This window comes from Mustela nivalis (assembly GCF_964662115.1).
Source record: "Mustela nivalis genome assembly, chromosome: X".
In the NCBI taxonomy this organism is placed as follows: Eukaryota; Metazoa; Chordata; class Mammalia; order Carnivora; family Mustelidae; genus Mustela; species Mustela nivalis.
This window is the reverse complement of record NC_139040.1, coordinates 91,465,474-91,485,930: the sequence shown is the minus strand read 5'-3', so window position 1 is coordinate 91,485,930 and position 20,457 is coordinate 91,465,474. Positions and strand designations below refer to the sequence as shown.

Here is a 20,457-nt window from a genome sequence, read left to right as displayed (position 1 = left end):
TGATCTCAGGATCCTGGGATCGAGCCCCACATCGGGCTCTCTGCTCGGCGGGGAGCCTGCTTCTTCCTCTCTCTCTGCCTGCCTCTCTGTCTAGTTGTGATCTCTCTCTCTCTGTCAAATAAATAAATAAAATGTTTAAAAAAAAATTCTCTGCCTTCAGCTCGGGTCGTGAACTCAGGGTCCTGGGATTGAGCCTGCTCAGTGGGGAGCCTGCGTCTCTCTCACCTTTACCCCTCCCTGTTTGCATGCTCCCACTCAAATAAATAAAATCTTAAAAAAGAAAAAATAGTGCCATCCACCCACTCCAAATCTGGTTGACCCTGCTGCTCTTCCTTTTTCCGCCATGGCTCTTCTCGACTTTTAGCTGACTAAATAAGTTACTTCTTATACTTACTGCTTGTCTCTCTGCCCCACTGGAACATCAGGCCCACAGGGGCAATTATCTTTGTGTTTCGTTAATGGCTTTATCCCCAGTACTTAGAATCATGTCTGGCATATGGTAGGGACTCGTCTGTTGAATGATTTACACTCTACTGTATCCCGAGCATGCAGAATGGTACCTGGAACACAGCGAAAGCTTAAGAGACAACTGTTGAATGGATTGGGGAAATAGGGCACTAGGTGAGGACTGATTGCCCCTCATGCAGCTTTCCAAGTTGTTGGATCCTTCACCCTCCCGCATGGTACTAAAACATGGAGCTTAAGAGGGCCCAACGTGGGGAGTGGCGGGGAGGAGCCCCTGGCTGAGGAAAGAATGTCAGAAGAGGATCTAACTGCCTGTTCTCTGCCACCAAGCTCAGCCCTGGGCAACAGTCCTAATTGCCCCCAATGATTCGCTCCTCTCTGAAAGGCAAAGAGGCTGCTTCTTGCGTCTGCTGCCACTGGTCCCGTCTGCGCTGGTCCATCTCTGCCCTGCAGTGTGGCATAACCTGGCAGTTTCAGACAGTCCCTTCCTCTCCTCCATGTGCCATGACACTTAAAACAGATCTTTCATCAGATTTTAGTTTCGTGGAGTTGACTTTTCTCTCGAGCCTGCCTTCAAACGCGGGGCCTGAAGTTCTTAAATACACCCCCGTGTCCAGAACACGCGGCCCTAGCAGAGCATCTGGCCCCCCAACAGACCATCGTGGTTTTGTGTGCTTCTTTTGAGTGGATCCCTCCTGATCCCTCAGTTCCAAGACAGGCTCCTCGTATCTCAAGAACTGTGAACAGGATCAGGAAGCTTTCCCGATCTGTCCCTTGTCCATTGGGCACAAGGAGAGACAATAAGGCTGCGCAGTTCTCTCTTGGCTCTCTGCCTGGTGCTATTCGGCTGCCAAGGTTGCCCCTTTGGCCACAACAACAACAGCTGCAACAACAGCTGTGAGTCTGTGAATTCTCCCCAGGCCACGCACAAGCCAGGGACCATGACCATAAAATTTGTTCAGACTGGCCTCCTCAACGTCATGGGGGATGAACAAGATGTAGGAGAGAAAGCATCTGCCTTTCCTGCAGTCTTTTGAAGACAGGCTCGGGAGAAAACAGAGAAAGAGTCTTGCTGTCTTCTCCTGAGCCTGTTCAGCTGAGAGTCTTTCAGCTCTTCTCAAGGATATTACCAAGATGAATTTATTTTGATTTGGAGGAGAGAGGCGGCCTTCATGACAGAGCATAGAACGTACAACAGGACTACTGGACATGTCAGATTGGGAACCTTGAGAAGGCATGACCCTTCCCCACAACATGAAAAATATAACCCAGCCAGGAATTCCGGGGGCAGTGTCGACAATCACCATTATGACTCAGGAACGGGAGCAGTTGGGGGTTAGGGGTTTCCTCTGCTCCCAATCTTGAAAATAGATGAGTTCTGGAATTAATTAGGGATGACAAATCAGTCAGTCCGTAAAGTTCGTCTTTGCAAGTGTACTTCACGCTGCGGGGGTATGAGACTAGAAGGTTTTCTGGTCCTCCATTTCCTTACTCGGCATATGGCCGCTGATTTGGCCAACTCACTGCTTTTTTGTACTTGCTCGATTCTGGCTCGAAGCTGCAGTCTGCCTCTGCTTGGCAGGGACAGCAGCTTAGCTTTTATCGTCATGCTCTGGGGGATGCTCCAAGAGGATGGCAGATGGGCAAAATATGTGAAGGGGGTTAAGAGGTACAAACTCCCAGTTACCAAAAATAAATAAATAAGTAAACGGATAAACAAATAAATAAATAAGTCGGAGATGAAAGGTATACCATAGAAAGAATCAGTAATGTTATGTCTGGTGAGGATGCTCTGCGTGCTGGGCATGGCGTCATGTATAGAATTGTCAAACCACTACACTGTACACCTGAAATGGAGATCACACTGGACATCAATTATACTTCAACAATTAAAAAAATTTTTTTAAAAAGATTTAATCAGAAAAAAAGAGTTGTAAGAACTTTAATGTGATAATTCAATTATTTAAAAAAAAATTCTCCAGTGCTGTGCCATGTTCTGACCTGTCGTGAGTTTATACCAGTAATGTAGATCTAACTCCAACTCCATTTATTACATCAACTTAGTGATCGGGGGTGATTTAGAAGCAACTGTACCTAAAGTTCTGGCTTCCTTTGCTGCTTTTCTATCTCAGCCTGTTAAACAGGAAAAAGTTGAAGGACTGTCTAATAATAACTTTTCTGAGTCCAGTTACCTGGAGGAATCAGAGAAGTTTTACCCAGGACACACAACATTTTTTACCATCAAGCCAAAGTTTGGGGACTAAAATGGGGGCCCCAAAGTTAACTGGCTGCTCTCAGAGGTAGAGCAAACACATCCTATTTGTGGGTAGAAGCCTCCCTTTCCTCTGGACTCTCTTGTCACCGGCTCAAGATAGCCTCTGGACATCTGATCTGGACCAAGAGTAAAAGCAGAGCCACCGCTGGGATTCTCACTTGGAAAGCTGTGCAGAGACGCGGCATTCCAGACTCCTTAGTATCTGCTCAAGGGACACACTTCATAGCTTCGGTGTTCTGAGAATGAGCTCGTGGGCAGGCAGATCCTTTGGCTTGTCTGTCAGCCCCACAGGGTGGTGGGGCTGAAGCCCTGCATGGCTCCCACTGCAGTCAGCCGAGCTCCCACTTCCACTCAGCTTAGCACACATTTACGATCTCATCATTCTGCTAAGTTTGGGAAATGATTTTTATTACATGCTAACTTCTGGAAAAGTCTCGGCCGGTTTCGAGCCTCCCTTCTGGTCCATCTGTTTCATGCCCTGTCCCTGTCCTTGTCCTGGAGCTGTAGTGCAAGCAGATGGCAGAATGACGACCTCCCCACCTCTGCGAAGACAGGCTTTGCACACTGTACAGTGCTGGCAGCAGCCCGGGGGTGGGGCTGCAGGTCAGTCTTCGTCTGAGTCATTGGGGCCCGTGTACTGGCAGACAGCATCATAGTGAAGCTCCACCAGCTGATTCTCTCTCCGCAGCTGCACCAGGGCCTGGTTCCGTTCTCTGTCCCAGCCCAGCAGACGGCCCACCTGGAGCAGTGGTGGGTAGAGTCAGCAAGGCCAACCCAGACACCGAGATGGCCCTGGCATGCCCCCACCTCCCCCATACCCAGGTTTGGGACTCACCCTTCCAGCCTGTGGCCCCAGCACCACCATCACCCGGCTGCCCTCGACCTTGGGGACGAGGGTCTCCAGCATGCCTTCCTTCACGCCTGCAGATAAGGAAAGGGGACTGAGTGAGGCCCTCAGCCAGGGCCAGCCCAGCCAGGGTCCTGTCAGAAGGACCTGTATTCCCCAGAGACACCCTGCACCCTGTTGACAAGTGGGGTCCCACCACCCCATTTCACAGGTGAGGACACCTAAGGAGCAGGTCCTAGAAATAACTCAATAAAGGGAGCACTTATGCATGAAGATGAAGGGTGATGACAACAGATCCCATTTACTGTGGGCATGTCAGCTGCCTGCCCTGCTCAGGGTGTTCCATACAATCCGCACAAGGCCCAGTCCCCAGAGGGAGAAAACAGCTCATTTCCATGCCAGTGTTTGCTCGTGGGGGGAGAGAGGCTCAGATAATCACCATCTCAGAAGCGCCTTGTGCTCTGTCAGAAGATTCTGGGCCTTGCAAATTACCTGAGTTCTGCCCAACCCCCAGCCTTTGCCCACGCCAGCCTCTGGGTTGAAGACAGGCTTCCCGTTTGGCCTCCAGGAGGATAACAACCCAGTGGTCACCCTCGCATTCACCTTCCAGGATCCGGCCTTCCTCTGTTCGACACACACAGGTATCTGGGCTGAGGACATCTTCAATCGTCATCTGGGGAGAGGGTCGTGGGTGTGAGAATGTCAGACTCATGAGGCCTAGTCCCCGGGGGTGGAGGGGGCACCAGGTTGCAGGGTTCCCACCTTGGTGTTGTAATACTGGCCACCCTTGTGCTGCTTGTCCACAAAGCGCACACGCAGGTCCCTGTGCAACCAGTGCTGGCTCCGGGAACCGACCTTCTCAGTCTTGGCTACAGGCTCCCCCTCTCTGTGCGAAAAGGGGCCAACGCGAGGCTTAACTGATCATAGGCATGTTCTGGTCACCCCACCTTTGCGGCTGTGACACCCAGCCGTAGTGCCGTCCCTAGTTTCTTCTATGTGCCTGCCTGGCCCTGGAAGCCTTCTCTGGCTGCTAGGACCTTTCCATAGCCTTGCCTTCTCCCCCTATCCCAGATGCCCAGGGTCCCACCGGTTGGGAAAGTGTTTCCGCTTCCTCTCTGAGTCTTCCCGCCGGCCGGGGAGCTCCTGATCCTGGAGGGCCTTCCATGATGACGAGGCTGTTCCGTTCTGTTGTCCTGGGGAAATTTTGTTTATCTGGCCTGTACAAGGGTATGTGGAGGAGAACCAGAAAGGAACCTCAGTGCGTCATTCTCTTACCAGGGAGGCTACACCTTGGCCTCCGGCCACCTCCCAGCTGCCTCAGTGTCCCCTCCCACCATCACAACTTTGTCGGTGCCATTAGAAGGCTCTTCCCTTCCCCTCAACTGCTGGGCTTCCTTCAGGACACCTTCCTCAGCCACTCCAGCATGTGCTGCCATGCCTAGAATGCCTTCCTCCTTGGTCATGGCCTAGTCCCAGCTGTTCTCATGACCTAGAAGAGGGGCTCATCACCTTGAACAGAAAGACCTCCTGAGGACGGGCATAGGTTTCCAAACATGTTTTTTCTTTCTCAGAAAGAGGCTAAAGCGCCAGCATCAATTTTTCTTCAAATCACTTATCTTCATTCTCACCTCCTGACTTCTGACCAGAAATCACACCTGCCAGGCAGACCACTGCCCTTCCCCTCTGCGGATCTCACACCTGCCCCCCCCCGCTCAAGCCTTGCCCCCCGAGACAGGACCTACCACCCCTGGAATGCTTCTCCAACTCTCCCAGCAAGGTAAGAGGCTCACTCACTGAGATCCAAGGAGTTCTTCTCAAACTCCTGCTGGGAGACAGGCCGCAGGCAGTACTCACTAACTGTCACCATGCGGTTCCCCACGGCCAGGCGAACCATGGCCCGGACATTGTCAGGATCAAGGCCTTCTACCTGAAGTGTTGGGGGGAAGAAGTTAGGCAGGAGTTGAAAGGACTAAACCCACATTCCTTTTATTTTTTTAAAGATTATTTATTTATTTGCTAGAGAGAGAGAGAGAGATAGAGAGACCACAAGTAGGCAGAAAGGCAGGCACAGAGGGGGAAGCAGGCTCCCCGCCAAGCAGAGAGCCCGATGCAGCACTAGATCCCAGGACCCTGAGACTATGACCTGAGCCGAAGGCAGAGGCTTAACCCTCTGAGCCACCCAGGTGCCCCTAAAACCACATTCTTAGGACCAAGCTGTCTAGTCTTACCTCCAATAGGCCTAACCCCTGTGTCTCCCCCACCAGACTGGCCCAAGGTCTGGAACTGGGCCTGGTCTATGTGTCTCCCCCACCAGACTGTGTGCTTAGGATAAACTTTAAAGAATTTAAGCCTCAGGAACATGTGGCATATGTCATTCCCTCTTTCAGTTGGAAACCAAGGCCGAGAAAGGCCCAGCAGGTGGTTCTGAGTTAACCAAACGAGGCAGCAAGCCAGGCAGGCCTCAGAGACAAGGACCCCACCCAGCCTTTCCATCCTAAACCCAATTCTCCCTCCCTCTGACCCTTCCCATCAATCTTCTCTGCTGCCTGTTTGGGGCTCTAGGCATAGCCTGGTTCCTTACCTTCCCATAGAGGCCTCGGTGAGGGCCAGAGAGAACCACCACAGCCCCTCCAGGCACCAGTCCTTGAGGCTGGTCTTCCTTATTTTTCTCTTGCTTCTCATCTGGCTTTGGTAGGTGGTGGGTGCCAGTGAAGACCAGGGCCTGGACCTCATTCAGGCTGGCGCCCAACCCTAACCCCTTCGGCCTCAGTGAGTTGACACGGGGCTTCACCACTCTGCAGGGAACACAGTGTGTGAGCTTGTTGGCCTGGGGGCATGGGAGGTGAGGGAGAGACACAAGTCTTCCGTGTCCCCCTGCCCAACGCCACCCAAATCCCAACTGTCAACATGTTCAAGAATATCCTTCCTGATCTCACATTAGGGCTGTTTTTGATCTATAGAGATAGCAATTTCATTTGGTTCAACCTAATAACACTGGGTATACCATCTACTACATATTATCTATAGTGGGATCTGGGGCAGAGCCCTGAATTCAAATATCCTAATAATATTTCTACAGGGGAAGTCATACAAATATTCATACCAAGCAGGAGAAATCAACTATAATATGCTCTGTATCAATTCAGGTCATCTTTGGCTAAGTGGTTTATGAAAAAAATGTGTGATTTTCAGAATTCTTCAGAGTTGAGAACTGAGAAGAAGGGCTCCTAAATCTGTGTGATAACAGCAAACATCTCGTCTATGTTTATCTGGGGCCAGGCCCTGCTGTAAGTACTTTATGTGGATAATTTCACATAATTCTGCAACAGACCTGGGAAGTCAGTATAGTCACTATCCCCATGTTGCAGATGAGGAAGCTGATACTCAGGAAGGTAACCAATACATAAATGGGATCCTGTTATAGTTTCAAAGGGCAAACAGGAGACTGAAACAGTAGTGGAAAGGCTTACCGAATTACTTAGGGTGGTAATATGCCCTCTTCGTGTCTGGATGGTTCTGGATGGGCAGTAACCCAAGGGGGTCTTGTTCACTGCCCTGTCTGCTGCCCCATGCCCCTACCCTAGAACTCACTGATTGAAGGTGCGGCCAATGCCCTCGCCAGGTTTCCAGCCCATGCCTCGTAACATGGCCAGCCCATAGGCCTCTACAGGGACTGCCTCGTAATCAGCTTCCTCCGGCACCTACAGGTTCAGCAGAGAAAGGATGGTCAGGCTGGGCCCATGGTGGGCCCTTGGAAGCATGCTTACTAACACCCAATGGGTGATCCTCAGTGCTTCTTTACCAGGAGTTTACCAGCTTCTTTACCAGGTACTTCTTTACCAGGGAGTCCAAGCAGAGAAAACAGTAAGACCAAAGGCCCTGAGGCAGGGCAAGACTGCTGTGTGGGAAGAGCATCATGAAAGTCAACCTGACTGAAAAAGAGATGTGGAGGCAGAGAGGAGCGGTGAGGGTTTGATCAGGACGTCTGGGCTGGAGCTGCAGGAGGGGGGGCCGCCAAAAGGGGGTCCGTGAGGAAGTTACTACAACAGTCCAGATGAGAGATGCTGGCTCAGACCAGAGTGGTAGGTAGGTGCTGGTGAGAAGTGGTTAGATTCTGGATGTATTCTGCAAAGGGAGATGACAGGATTTTGCTCAAAGACTGCATATGGTGTATGAAACAAAGAAGAGAGTCAAGAGTGACTCGAAGGTTTTTAGGCTGAGTGAGAGGAAGGGTGGATGGAACTGTGATCCACTGAGATGCTGCAGGCTGGGGAAGGAGAGGAAATGAGAGAAATGAGGCCAAAGTGGGAACAGGATGGAAAGGGAAGTGAAGGTCTTTTTTTTTTTTTTTTTTTTTTTAAAGATTTTTATTTATTTGTTTATTTGAGAGAGAGACAGTGAGAGAGAACATGAGCGAGGAGGTCAGAGAGAGAAGCAGACTCCCTGTGGAGTTGGGAGCCCGATGCGGGACTTGATCCCGGGAGTCCGGGATCATGACCTGAGCCGAAGGCAGTCGTCCAACCAACTGAGCCACCCAGGCGTCCCGTGAAGGTCTTTTTTTAAGATAAAAAAAACCAGGGCGCCAGAGTGGCTCAGTGGGTTAAAGCCTCTGCCTTCGGCTCGGGTCATGATCCCGAGGTCCAAGGATCTAGCCCCACCACACTGGGCTCTCTGCTTGGCGGGGAGCCTGCTTCCTCCTCTCTCGCTCTCTGCCTGCCTCTCCGCCTACTTGTGATCTCTGTCAAATAAATAAATAAAATCTTTAAAACAAAAATTTAAAAAAAAAAGAAGAAAGAAACCAGAAGACAGCTGAAGGCCAATGAGAACAGTTCAGTTGAAAGAGGTGATCTAGGGCTGTGGGAGAACTAGGCCCCAAAGAAGCACTGCTAAAAACTGTGAATAAAGTGGTGAAAAGGAGGGTCCATGGGTATGACAGACAGACTTGGTTGCTTCTTTAGACACACCCCAGGGAAGTACCCTATTACCTACACATCCCATCCTCACTCCCTCGACTCCTTTTTATCCCCCAATTCTTTATACTCATTCTAGACACACTGCAGGTTGCTTCACTGATGGACCCACACCACACTGACCCACTGCCACTGTGCCACTGCTCAGGTTGCTGTTGCCCTAAGTACTCACCCTGTACCTCCCTCCCTCACTAAAGTTGACCTGTCCTTCCAGGCCTCACTCCTACCACTCTGGTCTGAGAGGCCATCCTTTCCAGCCTGTGCTACTGCTCTCCTTGCTTCCGCCTTTGCTTACTACTCTATTCTGCTCATAGTAGCCAGAGAGATCCTGTCAAATCTTAAGTTCTGATCCCGCTCTGCTCAGAAGCCTCTCATGGCTCTCACTTCATTCAGGGTAAAAGCCAAAGTCCTCACCACGGTCCATAAGGCCCTGCTTAGTTTAGCCCCTGCCACGTCTGACTTCGTCTCCTCCTCCTCTTCATTCATTCCACTCTAGTTACACTGGTCTCCTTGATGTTGTTAAACATGCCACGCTGAGTCTACCCTCAGGATCTTTGCATTTCCTGTTCCCTTAGCTCCTCATCTTGCTTAGATAATCCCAGAATGCAAGTGTCTTCCACATCTCAGCATCTGGATTCATTTGTTAATGCTTCCCAAAAAGGACAGAAAAAGAAAGGGATAGGCAGCAGGCCTCTAGTACACACACAGACTTTCCCTGCTATGTGCAGAGAGGCAAGCCTGGCAGACGGGGCAAAGAGAGGCTGGGGTAGGAGGAGTTAGGGGCCAGCTCACTGTCTCAGCCCGGGGCTCGCTGTCTGCCCTTTCCCCGTTAGGGACGCATCCTTTCTGGATCATGGGGATAGCAAGCGTGGGGTCGACACCCGAATTCTCTCTCTCCTCCAGGGACTTCTTGGAGTCTAAGGAAGAATGGGAGGGTGCAATGAGGTCCCACCCTATCCTTCCATTTTTCCTCCCCCTCTTCCTTCACTGGGGCAACGCGAAGAGCGGCTCACTCACCCTCAATGAGCTCCTTCACAGCCTGGGACAGCACTCCATCCACCAAGGTCTCAGTATTTGTGGATGGCCCAGGAGCATGGGTCGGTGGCTGCCTGCGACGGCCATTCTTGATCAAAGGGATGACGAGTTCCTTGGGGGTTTCTGAGGGCTTCACACTGATGTGGACACAGAGTCGTCAAGTTGGGAGAGTAGCATGGTCAGTGGGTTCTGAGCCACACTCCTCCCTCCAGAGAAAACAAAAGAGCCAAACTCACCCCCCACCCCAGATGGACCACACCCTCTGCTCTCCTGTAAGGCCTCTAATGGTGCTTTCCTGGGATTCTCTCCCTCACCCAGAACTCTTAAATGTCAGTGCCTTTGAGGAATCAGCCTTCAGTCCTGGACCCTCTTCTGCTCATCCCAAGACTCACTTCCATGACCTTCAAGATGCCTCACAAATCACCGTCTTCAGCCCAGCCTCTCCCCAGATCCAGGGTCCACATCAATCTCCTAGATGGCTGATTTTCTTCTGGAAGCCTCTCCCTCTGACTCTTTTCTTTCTTTCTTTTTTTTAAATTTTTAAAAGATTTTATTTATTTATTTGACAGACAGAGATCACAAGTAGGAAGAGAGGCAGGCTCCCCAGTGAGCAGAGAGCCAGACATGGGGCTCAATCCCAGGACCCTGAGATCATGACCTGAGCTGAAGGCAGAGGCTTAACCCACTGAGCCACGCAGGCGCCCCTGACTCTCTTTTCTGAATTAAGCAGATGATGGCCTCTCCTAACCTGAATCTGCCCATTCCACCCCGTCCCCATACTAGAGAAGCTTCACCACTTCGGATGGGACCCTAGGGGCCCTTTCGTTCTTCACTCTTTTCCTTCTCTCAGAACGCACACACTTCAGGGTCCTCAAGTCCTCAAACACCCCCTCTCAGGAATACATCCTCTTTACTCAAACGCCACGGCTCTCAGGCCCAATTCCCCCACCTCTCCTGTTCCACACTGCCTGCTTCTCGCCTCCAGGAACTTTGCCCAAGCTGTGTTTCAGGAGTTCCAGACCACTGCCACCAACACAATCAACTTACATTCCACCCTCCCGCTTGCACCCACCGCACTGAACTCCAAGGGATAAAAGACCCGACGCTTCACCTTTGCAGCTCCCTCCCTTCCACGGTCTTTAAGAAATCCTTCTCCTCTGGAGCCGCACCCGCGTCGTCTGCCAGCCGTCTCCGGGCAGATGTGCGACTGAAACTGAATGAAATTGGGGCAGCGGAGGATCCCGACGGCCGCAGAGCGTCCTCTTCGGCATCCGCCATCTTGCCCCCCTTTCCCAGGCTAGTGCGCTGCTTGCTGGAAAGTTTAGTTTACGCTCAGTTTGACCACGGCCAGAGGACGAGCGCTAGAACTACCTTTCCCACAGAACACTGCGGTATCAGCCGCGAAGTTGAAAAAGGGGCCTTCGAAAGTAATTGTCGCTCTTTTTACTTCACAGGAGCGCGTCGCGCCAAGCGTAAAGGGAAATGTAGTTCTTGGGTGAGGTAGGTGGGGCAGAAGTCAATGCATTCTTGCAGGTATTCCTTCCTCGGAGATCAACAAGTATTTATTAATTACCTACTGTGTGCATGTTACTGTGCCCTGCTGGTATGGGAAAATGTAGATAAAATACATCATTAAGAAAAAAATCTGTGAATGCCAGTTGTGTACAATAACAGACATTTAAATTGTGCCTACCAATGCCAGATTTAATACACAAGCTCTGGATTCAGATATTAGTAAAATAGACATCCTCCTTTCTAAATATTCCAGTGGGGAACAATAACACTTAAACAGATATTTTACACACACACACACACACACAGTTGACCCTTGAACAATGCAGGGGTTGGGGGGGGTCAATCCCCTGCCCCCACAGGGGAAAATTTGAGTAACTTTTAACTCCCCAAAACTGAATTACTAACAACCTTTTGTTAACTGGAAAGCTTAATGATAACATAAACAGTAGATTAACACATATTTCTCATCTTACAGGTAATATTTTTTGGGGGGGTTTGTTGATGATGATTTGTTTTTAAGTAGGCTCTATGCTCAGCATGGAGCCCAGCAGTAGGGCCTGAACTCACAACCCTGAGATCAAGACATGAACTGAGGGCACCTGAGTGGCTCAGTTGGTTGAGCGTCTGCCGTCAGCTCAGGTCATGATCCCAGGGTCCTGGGATCGAGCTCTGCGTCGGGCTCCCTGCCCAGAAGGAAGCCTGCTTCTCCTTACCCAACTTGCCCTGCTTGTGTTCCCTCTCTCGCTGTCTCTGTCAAGTAAATAAATAAAATCTTAAAAAAAAAAAAGAAATGTGCTTTGGATAAGTAGTGCTGGTCAGGCATAGATTACAAGATGATCAGGGGCCTAACTTGACTTTTCTCATGTCAAAAAAAAGCTATGCCTTATCTTTCTTTTTCCAGAGATCCCTAACTACTTCTGCTTATATTACCAACATTAAATATGTTGTGAGAGCGAGGTTCTAAGGCTCTGAAAGATTAATGGAACAGATTCCTCTTGTGTCAGACCATAAAGAGATATGGAAAATGAAAGGGCCCCATGAAAGGCTGTTTTCTGAACTGATGTTTTACCCCTTTTCCTGCTTCTATTGCTAGGATCAGCACACCTGCCTTACACATTCCTTGTAATACAAACCTATGTTCTCACTTTGTAAGGACTGAGGAGTTAATGATTTCTTTGGAGTCTTCCAGCACAACAGATAACTTCTTCTTTTAATATTATTTATTTTTTAAGATTTTATTTATATACTTGACAGAGAGAGAACACAAGCAGGGGGAGTGGGAGAGGGAGAAGCAGGCTTCCCGATGAGCAGGAAGCCCAATGCAGGGCTCGATCCCAGGACTCTGGGATCATGACCTGAGCTGAAGGCAGCTACTCAACGACTGACACACCCAGGTGCCCCACAATAGATCACTTCTAAGAAATGACTAGGTGAGGCCATTATGTGTATATCCTAGACCACACGGGAGCTAGAATCTTGATGCCGAGACTCCTTATTAGTGACTTATGGAGGACACCTGGACCCTTATAGTTCTGACCAGTTTCCATGTGTCTGAGGGGACACTTACATCAGACTACAATCCTCAGTAAAAGCCCCAGACCAAGCAAAAACAAGACACTCTCCCTCCCTTCTGAGTCTCCCAGACGCTCTGTATCTGCACTCTCTTTATATCTTCAATAAACTCTGCTTTTACATCCTCTTGGCTCACATTTGATTTCTATCCTGTGTGACACCAAGGACTCTCTTGGCTGATCCTGCAGGAACCCCTCTGGGTCCTCAGACCCAGCCTGCATACATCATTAAGAGCTTGTAAATTAGGGACGCCTGGGTGGCTCAGTCCTTAAGCGTCTGCCTTCGGTTCAGGTCATGATCCCAGGGTTCTGGGATTGAGCCCTGCATCAGGTGCCTTGCTCAGCTGGAAGCCTGCTTCTCCCTCTCCTACTCTCCCTGTTTGTGTTCCTCTCTCACTGTCTCTCTCTCTCTCTGTCAAATAAATAAAAATAAAATCTTTTTTTAAAAAAGAGCTTGTAGGGGCGCCTGGGTGCCTCAGTGGTTTAAGGCTCTGTCTTCGGCTCAGGTCATGATCTCAGGGTCTTAGGACTGAGCCCCACATTGGGCTCTCTGCTCAACAAAAGCCTGCTTCCTCCCTTCTCTCTGCCTGCCTCTCTGCCCACTTCTGATTTCTCTCTGTCAAATAAATAAATAGTCTTTAAAAAAATACTTTAAAAAAGAGCTTGTAAATTAGAAGATTGATATTTAAATAGTTACCAGAAAGAATACGAGGTATCTGCCAAAAATTCATCCCAAGGAAATCATTAAAGATGTGTGAAAAGATTTTTCTAAGTTTATTTAACAACTCTCTATACTTGGGACACCTGGCTGGCTCAGTTGGAAGTGCATGGGACTCTCGATCTCGGAGTGGGGAGTTCAAGCCCCACGTTGGGGGTAGAGATTACTTTAAAAACTAAAATCTATATGGGTGCCTGAATGCTTCAGTTGGTTGAGCATTTGGCTCTTGATTTTGGTTTGGGTTGTGATCTCAGGGTTGTGAGAACGAGCTGCGGATGGGCTCTTCGCTCCAGTGCACAGCTGGCTTGGGATTCTTTCTCTCCGTCTCCCGTCAGCCCCTCCCCAGCTTGTGCACACACACTCTCTCTAACTAAATAAATAAAGTCTTTTAAAAATATGTAAAAAATAGGGGCGCCTGGGTGCCTCAGTGGGTTAAAGCCTCTGCCTTCGGCTCAGGTCATGATCTCAGGGTCCTGGGATAGAGCCCTGCATGGGGCTCTCTGCTCAGCAGGGAGCCTGCTTCCTCCTCTCTCTGCCTGCCTCTCTGCCTACTTGTCAAATAAATAAATAAAATCTTCAAAAAAAATAAATAAATAAAATCTTAAAAAAAAAATCTCTACACCCAATGTGGGGCTTGAACTCATCACCCTGAGTTCAGGAGTTGCATGCTCCTCTAACTGAGCCAGACAGGTGCCCCATGAAAAGATTTTTTTTTAAAGATTTACTTATTTATTTTAGATAAGTGGGGGAGGGAAGAGGGCGAGGGATAAAGAAAATCTCAAGAAGACTCCTCACTAGTTGGGGAGCCTGACAAGGGGCTCAATCCCCTGACCCCAGATCATGACCTGAACTGAAATCAAGAGTTGGCCCCTTTACCTACTGAGCCACCCAGGTGTTCCCCAAAATATTTTAAAAATAGAAGTTCTAGTATTTTCTTTCCTTTTTTGGTAAGATTTTTATTTATTTGTCAGAGAGAGAGAGAGAGAGCACGAGAAGGGGGAAGGGCAGGCAGAGGGAGAAGCAGGCTCCCAGCTGAGCAAGAGGGGCTCCTAGGATCGTGACCTGAGCCAAAGGCAGTCACTTAACCTACTAAGCCACCCAGGTGTCCCCCCAAAAAGATTTTTTTAAAGATTTTATTTATTTATTTGACACACAGAGAGAGATCACAATTAGGCAGAGATGCAAGTAGAGAGAGAGGGGGAAGCAGGCTCCCTGCTGAGCAGAGAGCCCGATGTGGGGCTCAATCCCAGGACCCTGAAATCACGACCTGAGCTAAAGGCAGAGGCTTAATCCACCGAGCCACCCAGGTGCCCCAAAAAGATCTTTATATGAGATTCATCATGGTATTATTTCTTGTAGCAAAACATTGAAAACCACTTAAATGAACAACAGAAGGGGACAGGGTAAATGAATTACAGCACATTCCTTAGATGGAACACATATACGAGAATCTTTAAATGTAAAGCTGTAATATGCTTAAATTAAAGTGGGACATAGTCACAGTTTTTGGAAAGTAGAATAATATGGCGGGTCACAGGACAGTCTTGAAAACAGGAAGTACAATAATTAATCTCGTGGCCATATTTCCAGGCTTAGAAGCCCTGGGCATCCTTAAAGATACCTAGCAGATAAAGACTACAAAGCAACTTTTATAAATGTCAGTCTAAATATAAAGGCAAACTGAGGCAAGCTCAAAAATATTAGTTAATTTGGGAATATCAGAGATTGACACTGGACACCCAAACTGTAGCAAGCTACAGATGAGTCCCAAATTCCAATTCCTCTGCTATTCCTAAATAAACTCATCATTGTGAGCTTGCCTCAGTTTACTACTTTATTTAGGTTGACATTCCTCGGAGTCAGAAGTGGGAGCCAAAAGAGTTGACCCCCAAAGAATGATAATCCAGGGAATCAAGTGAGGTACCCACATGGAACCCCTTGCCCTAATCACTTATATGAGTTACAGTTTACTTCCAAATTGGTGAGTCTCCTTTAAGATTCTGAACACCCTCCCTTTGGTTGAGTTTTCTGACTTTATTCAGGATCTGTTTAAAGACTTCTTTTTCAATTGTTTATGTTGTTTTTTTTGTAATTCTTTTTAAAAAGATTTTTATTTATTTATTTGACAGAGACACAGCTTGAGAGGCAACACAAGCAGCGGAGTGAGGGGGAGAAGCAGGCTTCCTGCCAGCGGGGAGTCCGATGTGGGGCTCTGATCCCAGGACTCTGGGATCATTACCCAGCCAAAAGAAGCAGCTCAATGACTAAGTCACCCAGGTGCCCCTAAAGACTTTGGGGTTTTTTTGGTCAGTACTCATTTCTCTTAGTGAGTACTAGTTTGGTGAGTACTCCTTTGTTTTATTATTGGAAGCACATCAGAATTTTGGTGTAATTCCTTTGGAATTCTTGGGAGTGTTAAAAAGAAAGCCATAGGTCCAAGGTGGAGTCACTTGCCCTCAGGACCGCAAACTAAGAATTAATTGCAATTTCAACCTCTTCAGGAGTGTAATTTTAAACCAATCAATCTGGAATTTTCTGGTCTGCACCAAAGAGGTCACCTCTCACATGGGCCCTCTCATTCCCCAAAGCAAGATCAGCTAATCTGGATGGTAAGAAACCCCTTGTCCTACCTCTCTCCCCATAAGGGGAAGCGACCTTGCCTGAAACAGTACTTTCTTTACTGTTGCTAACAATTTCTTGCCCCATCTTCCTTCATATGAAAACCTTCCATTTTGGGGGTGGCTGGATGGCTCATTCGCTTAAGCACTGGACTATCAGTTTGGCTCAGGTCATGATCTCAGGGTCCTGAGATGGAGCCCTGCATCTGACTCCATGCCCGATGGAATCTGGGGCTTTCTTTCTCCTTCTGCCCCTCCCCCTGCTCACATGTTCTCTCTCTCGCTCGCTCTCTCCCTAAAATGGATCAATAAATCTTTTTTTTTTTTGAAGATTTTATTTATTTATTTGACAGATAGATCACAAGTAGGCAGAGAGCAGGCAGAGAGAGAGGAGGAAGCAGGCTCCCCACTGAGCAGAGAGCCCAATGCGGGGCTCCATCCCAGGACCCTGAGATCATGACCTGAGCCGAAGGCAGAGGCTTTAACCCACTGAGCCACCCAGGCGCCCTTGGATCAATAAATCTTAAAAAAAAAAAACAAAAACAACTTCCATTTTGTACATCTCCTCTCAGACCTCCTCTCTCCTTGTTAGGTTAGATGCTCACCAATTTATGAGTTGCTTACTAAAACCAATTATGGGGCCCCTGGGTGGCTCAGTCCTTAAGCATCTGCCTTTGGCTCAGGTCATGATCCCAGGGTTCTGGACTGAGCCCAGCATCTGGTGCCCTGCCCAGCAGGAAGCCTGCTTCTCCCTCACCGGCTCCCCCTGTTTGTGTTCCCTCTCTCACTGTGTCTCTCTCTCTCTGTCAAATAACTAAAAAGTCTTAAAAAAATTTAATCTTTGGGGCTCCTGGGTGGCTTGGTGGGTTAAAGCCTCTGGCTTTGGCTCAGATCATGATTCCAGAGTCCTCAGATGGAGCCCCACATCGGGCTCTCTGCTCTGCGGGGAGCCTGCTTCCTCCTCTCTCTCTCTGCCTGCCTCTCTGCCTAGTTGTGATCTCTGTCTGTCACATAAATAAATAAAATCTTTAAAAAAAATTAAATCTTCACATTTAGTTGATTTTTTTTTTTTTTTTTTTTTTTTTTTTTTGCTCCTTAGTGGATATTAGAACTAGTAAACAAGTTTGGCAAGGTTACAGAATCAATATACACAAAATTCCATTGTGTTTCTATAGATAAAATAAGAATGAAATTAAGAAAATAATTCCATTTGCAGTAGTCTTAAAATAATAAGATACCCAGGAATAGGTTTTTATTTTTTAAAAGATTTTATTTATTTATTTGACAGACAGATCACAATTAGGCAGAGAGGCAGGCAGAGAGAGGAAGGGAAGCAGGCTCCCCACTGAGCTGAGAGCCCAATGTGGGGACAGCCTGATGTGGGGCTAGATCCTAGGACCCCGGAACCACAACCTGAGCTGAAGGCAGAGGCTTTAAGCCACTGAGCCACCCAGGCACCCCATATTTTTTTTTTAATTAAAAAAATTGTAGGGACGCCTGGGTGGCTCAGCTGGTTAAGCGGCTGCCTTCGGCTCAGGTCATGATCCTAGCGTCCTGGGATCGAGTCCCACATCGGGCTCCTTGCTCAGCCAGGAGCCTGCTTCTCCCTCTGCCTCTGCCTACCACTCTGTCTGCTTGTGCTCACTCTCGCTCCTCTCTCTGACAAATAAATAAATAAAATCTTAAAAAAAATTGTATTTATTTATTTGACTGAGTGAGAGATCACAAGTAGGCAGAGCAGCAGGCAGAGAGAGGGGGGGAGGCAGGCTTTCTGCTGAGCAGAGAGCCCGGATGCGGGACTCGATCCCAGGACCCTGAAATCATGACCTGAGCCGAAGGCAGAGTATTAACCCACTGAGCCACCCAGGCGCCCCCAGAATAGATTATTTAAAAAGAACTATGAAAACTGTACTGCAAAAACTATAAAGCATTATTGAAAAAACTTAACAAAGACTTAAGTAAAGGAAGAGACACGCAATACTAAGGGCCTGTGCTGGATTCTCCACCTGGTCCTTGGTTACCCTCCTGCAGCTTCCATCGTCATCTACCACCCTCTTCCTCAGCCTGTGCTACCAAGATTCATTAAGGAAGTTTCCAGCACCAGGGACTGTTCAAGTACCCAAAAGTATCCACAGGTTTTTCCACATTTTTCTGTATTTGCCACACCAGGAATTCTGTATGAGAGACGAGAGCATCCTGAGACAAGCCTCTTGTAACACGTAATCGTCCTGTTCATTTAGGAATCGCATGCTAAAGACTGCTGGAAGGAAGAGGCTAAGAAAGCTGTTGGTGACTTTACTAACCTAAGTGCAACCCTCTAAATTTACATTCTAGCCTCGGTTCTTCCGACTCACATCCAGCCTGGACCACAATTTAATTGCCTAGACTGTGCCCCAACAAGTAATTCTCCAAGTGTCATTCACATGAATAACTACCCAGATCCCCCCACCCCTTCCTAACTACTCCTGGTCCCGGCTATTTGAAAACACCTCCAGACCTTCTTCCTACATCCATCTAATAAAGCGAAGATCCTGCTCCTCATATTACACCCTTAGGTCCTTCCTGGAGCAGCGGGGTGCAATGCAAGATTGGGGTCCTGACCTATAAACTTAACCCCATTCCGGACATTTCGAGTCCCGCCCCTGGATTTATAGGCTCCACCCGCATAGAATGTACATTTTATCCAGGCCCGCCCCTCAGCCAACTGCCCGCCCCCAAACTCTCCTGGCCCCACCTCCTCAAAAATGCCAAACAAAGCCCCCATTGACAGAGATTACCATCTGGCCCTGCACCAACAACTAGCCAATGCAACATTAACGTACCGCAATCACTTTTCCAGGATCACCTCCCGGAGGAATATTCTCGGATAATGCCAAGGCTCCGCCCCCTCGAAGCGCCCTCCGAGCCCCGCCCCGCCGCCCGTGGCACCCTTTGGCTCCACCCAGAGAAGTAACCAGCAGCCCCGGTTCGGCCAGTCCTGAATCCTGCCCCACACACATCCCGCCCCCCGCCGAGAGGCCCCACCCTACCCGCCCCACGCACTCTCTCGCCTTGGGAAGTACCAGCACCGCCACGTCGGCCACAGCTCTGGCCGCCAGGCGGCGCGCGCCAGGAGCTCCAGAGCTCTGGGGCCAGACAGCAGGTGGAGGTCAGCACCCGCCCGAGCCTCGGCGAGCCCCCACGCTCCCCGACGTCCGAAGACCGAAAATGCCCCTCAAGACCTTCGGAACCCCCCGACCACTCCCTCGATAGTTCCGCAGGCCCCTCTCAACTCCCGCGACCCGCCGCCATCGCGGGTGTGCCCGCGGACCCCCGCCCGCGCTCACGATATCCCTGGAGAGAGCTAGCTGACCAAAATATTTCTGGACACGTCCCAGCACCCTGGGACTATCTCTGGAGGTCTCCAACTGCCCCTTCGTAACCCCAGATTCCAAACTCTTCCTGCACAGGAGCGAGAGGGACCCCGATTCCCCCAGATGTCCCGACAGAAGACGGTCGGCCCCCGCTGTGGCCCTGGCACCCCCGAGTCCCCTTCCAGATCTCCTAGGCAAACCTGATGGCCCACGTAGCCCCAACTAACGCTCCATTTATCCACAGAGGCCCCCGCTTAACCCCCCGCAATTCACTACGGACCCTGAGTGGCCAGGCGTCCTCAGTGACCCCGGGCAGACCCCTCTGGTACATCTCCCCAGAGACTTCTGAGAGCCCCCGGGTCTGGTGCGCAGCCCCGCGGTGCGGTGCGGTGCGGGTCGGGGACCTGGAGTCTAACCCGGGTCACCGGGCACCCGCCCCCACTTGGGCGCCAGGGCTGCTTTGTTTACCACCTGTCGGAAGGAAAAGGTGAGGAGCCGACAGGCGGGGCATGGGGTGTCAGGGACGCGCCCAGTCCCTCCCCACCCAACCCCCGTACCTCCTCTGCTCCCCCTAGGGTCCGTGGCGCCCCTCGCGCGCGGCTCCATGACCCGAAGTCCGCCGGCTGGACGCAAGGCCGCCAGCAACGCGTTTGGAGCGCCTGGGCGCGCTCACCTGGCGGCCCGCCCGGGCCTGGATGCGGCTGGAGCCGGCCGGTCCCGTGCCTGGCGCCCCGACTCGCGCGCTGACCTACCTGGCCGCCGGCGAGGAGGCCTGGCAGCGGGAGCCAGCGCGAGCTCTGGGCCTCGCTCTGCCTCAGGCGCTGCCTCGGTGAGCCCCGGAGCCTGCGCTGGGCTCCTTCTCCCACCCAGGAGGGGTTGTTAGTCCACGAGCGAGAAGAGGAGGGGAAGTCGAGGCCCAGAGAAGTTAAGGGCCCCGCCTGAGCTCTGACAACTAAAAACGGGGGTGCAGAAGTGGAGCCCGCGTTTACCAGGGAATTCCGCAGCCTCCCACGGAGCTTTGCTCACAGTAGGACGGGACCTCAGCAAATTTGCAGTGAAACTTTTCTACTCGGGAAGTGGAAGAGTCTGT

General features: G+C 50.0%; 1 protein-coding gene across 4 annotated transcripts; it reads right to left on the bottom strand.

Annotated features, from left to right (window-relative positions):
* Window positions 1-2,391: 2,391 nt before the first annotated feature.
* Window positions 2,392-20,070, bottom strand: GPKOW (G-patch domain and KOW motifs). Of its 4 annotated transcripts, none has more exons than XM_082717987.1 (12): window positions 19,925-20,070; window positions 10,704-11,192; window positions 9,575-9,729; window positions 9,350-9,474; window positions 7,179-7,288; window positions 6,169-6,382; window positions 5,382-5,514; window positions 4,675-4,804; window positions 4,350-4,473; window positions 4,191-4,260; window positions 3,576-3,661; window positions 2,392-3,479 (listed from the first exon to the last, which is right to left on the bottom strand). In XM_082717987.1, the coding sequence occupies exons 2-12, from the start codon at window positions 10,868-10,870 to the stop codon at window positions 3,345-3,347; spliced, it is 1,449 nt and encodes a 482-aa protein (XP_082574113.1). In that variant the 5' UTR covers window positions 10,871-11,192; window positions 19,925-20,070; the 3' UTR covers window positions 2,392-3,344. The 4 variants fall into 4 exon arrangements, with proteins under 4 accessions (XP_082574113.1, XP_082574114.1, XP_082574116.1 ...); XM_082717988.1 differs by having other exon boundaries at window positions 10,704-11,189; window positions 19,925-20,034; XM_082717990.1 differs by having other exon boundaries at window positions 10,704-10,904; window positions 19,925-20,034.
* Between the last annotated feature and the right edge of the window lie 387 nt (window positions 20,071-20,457).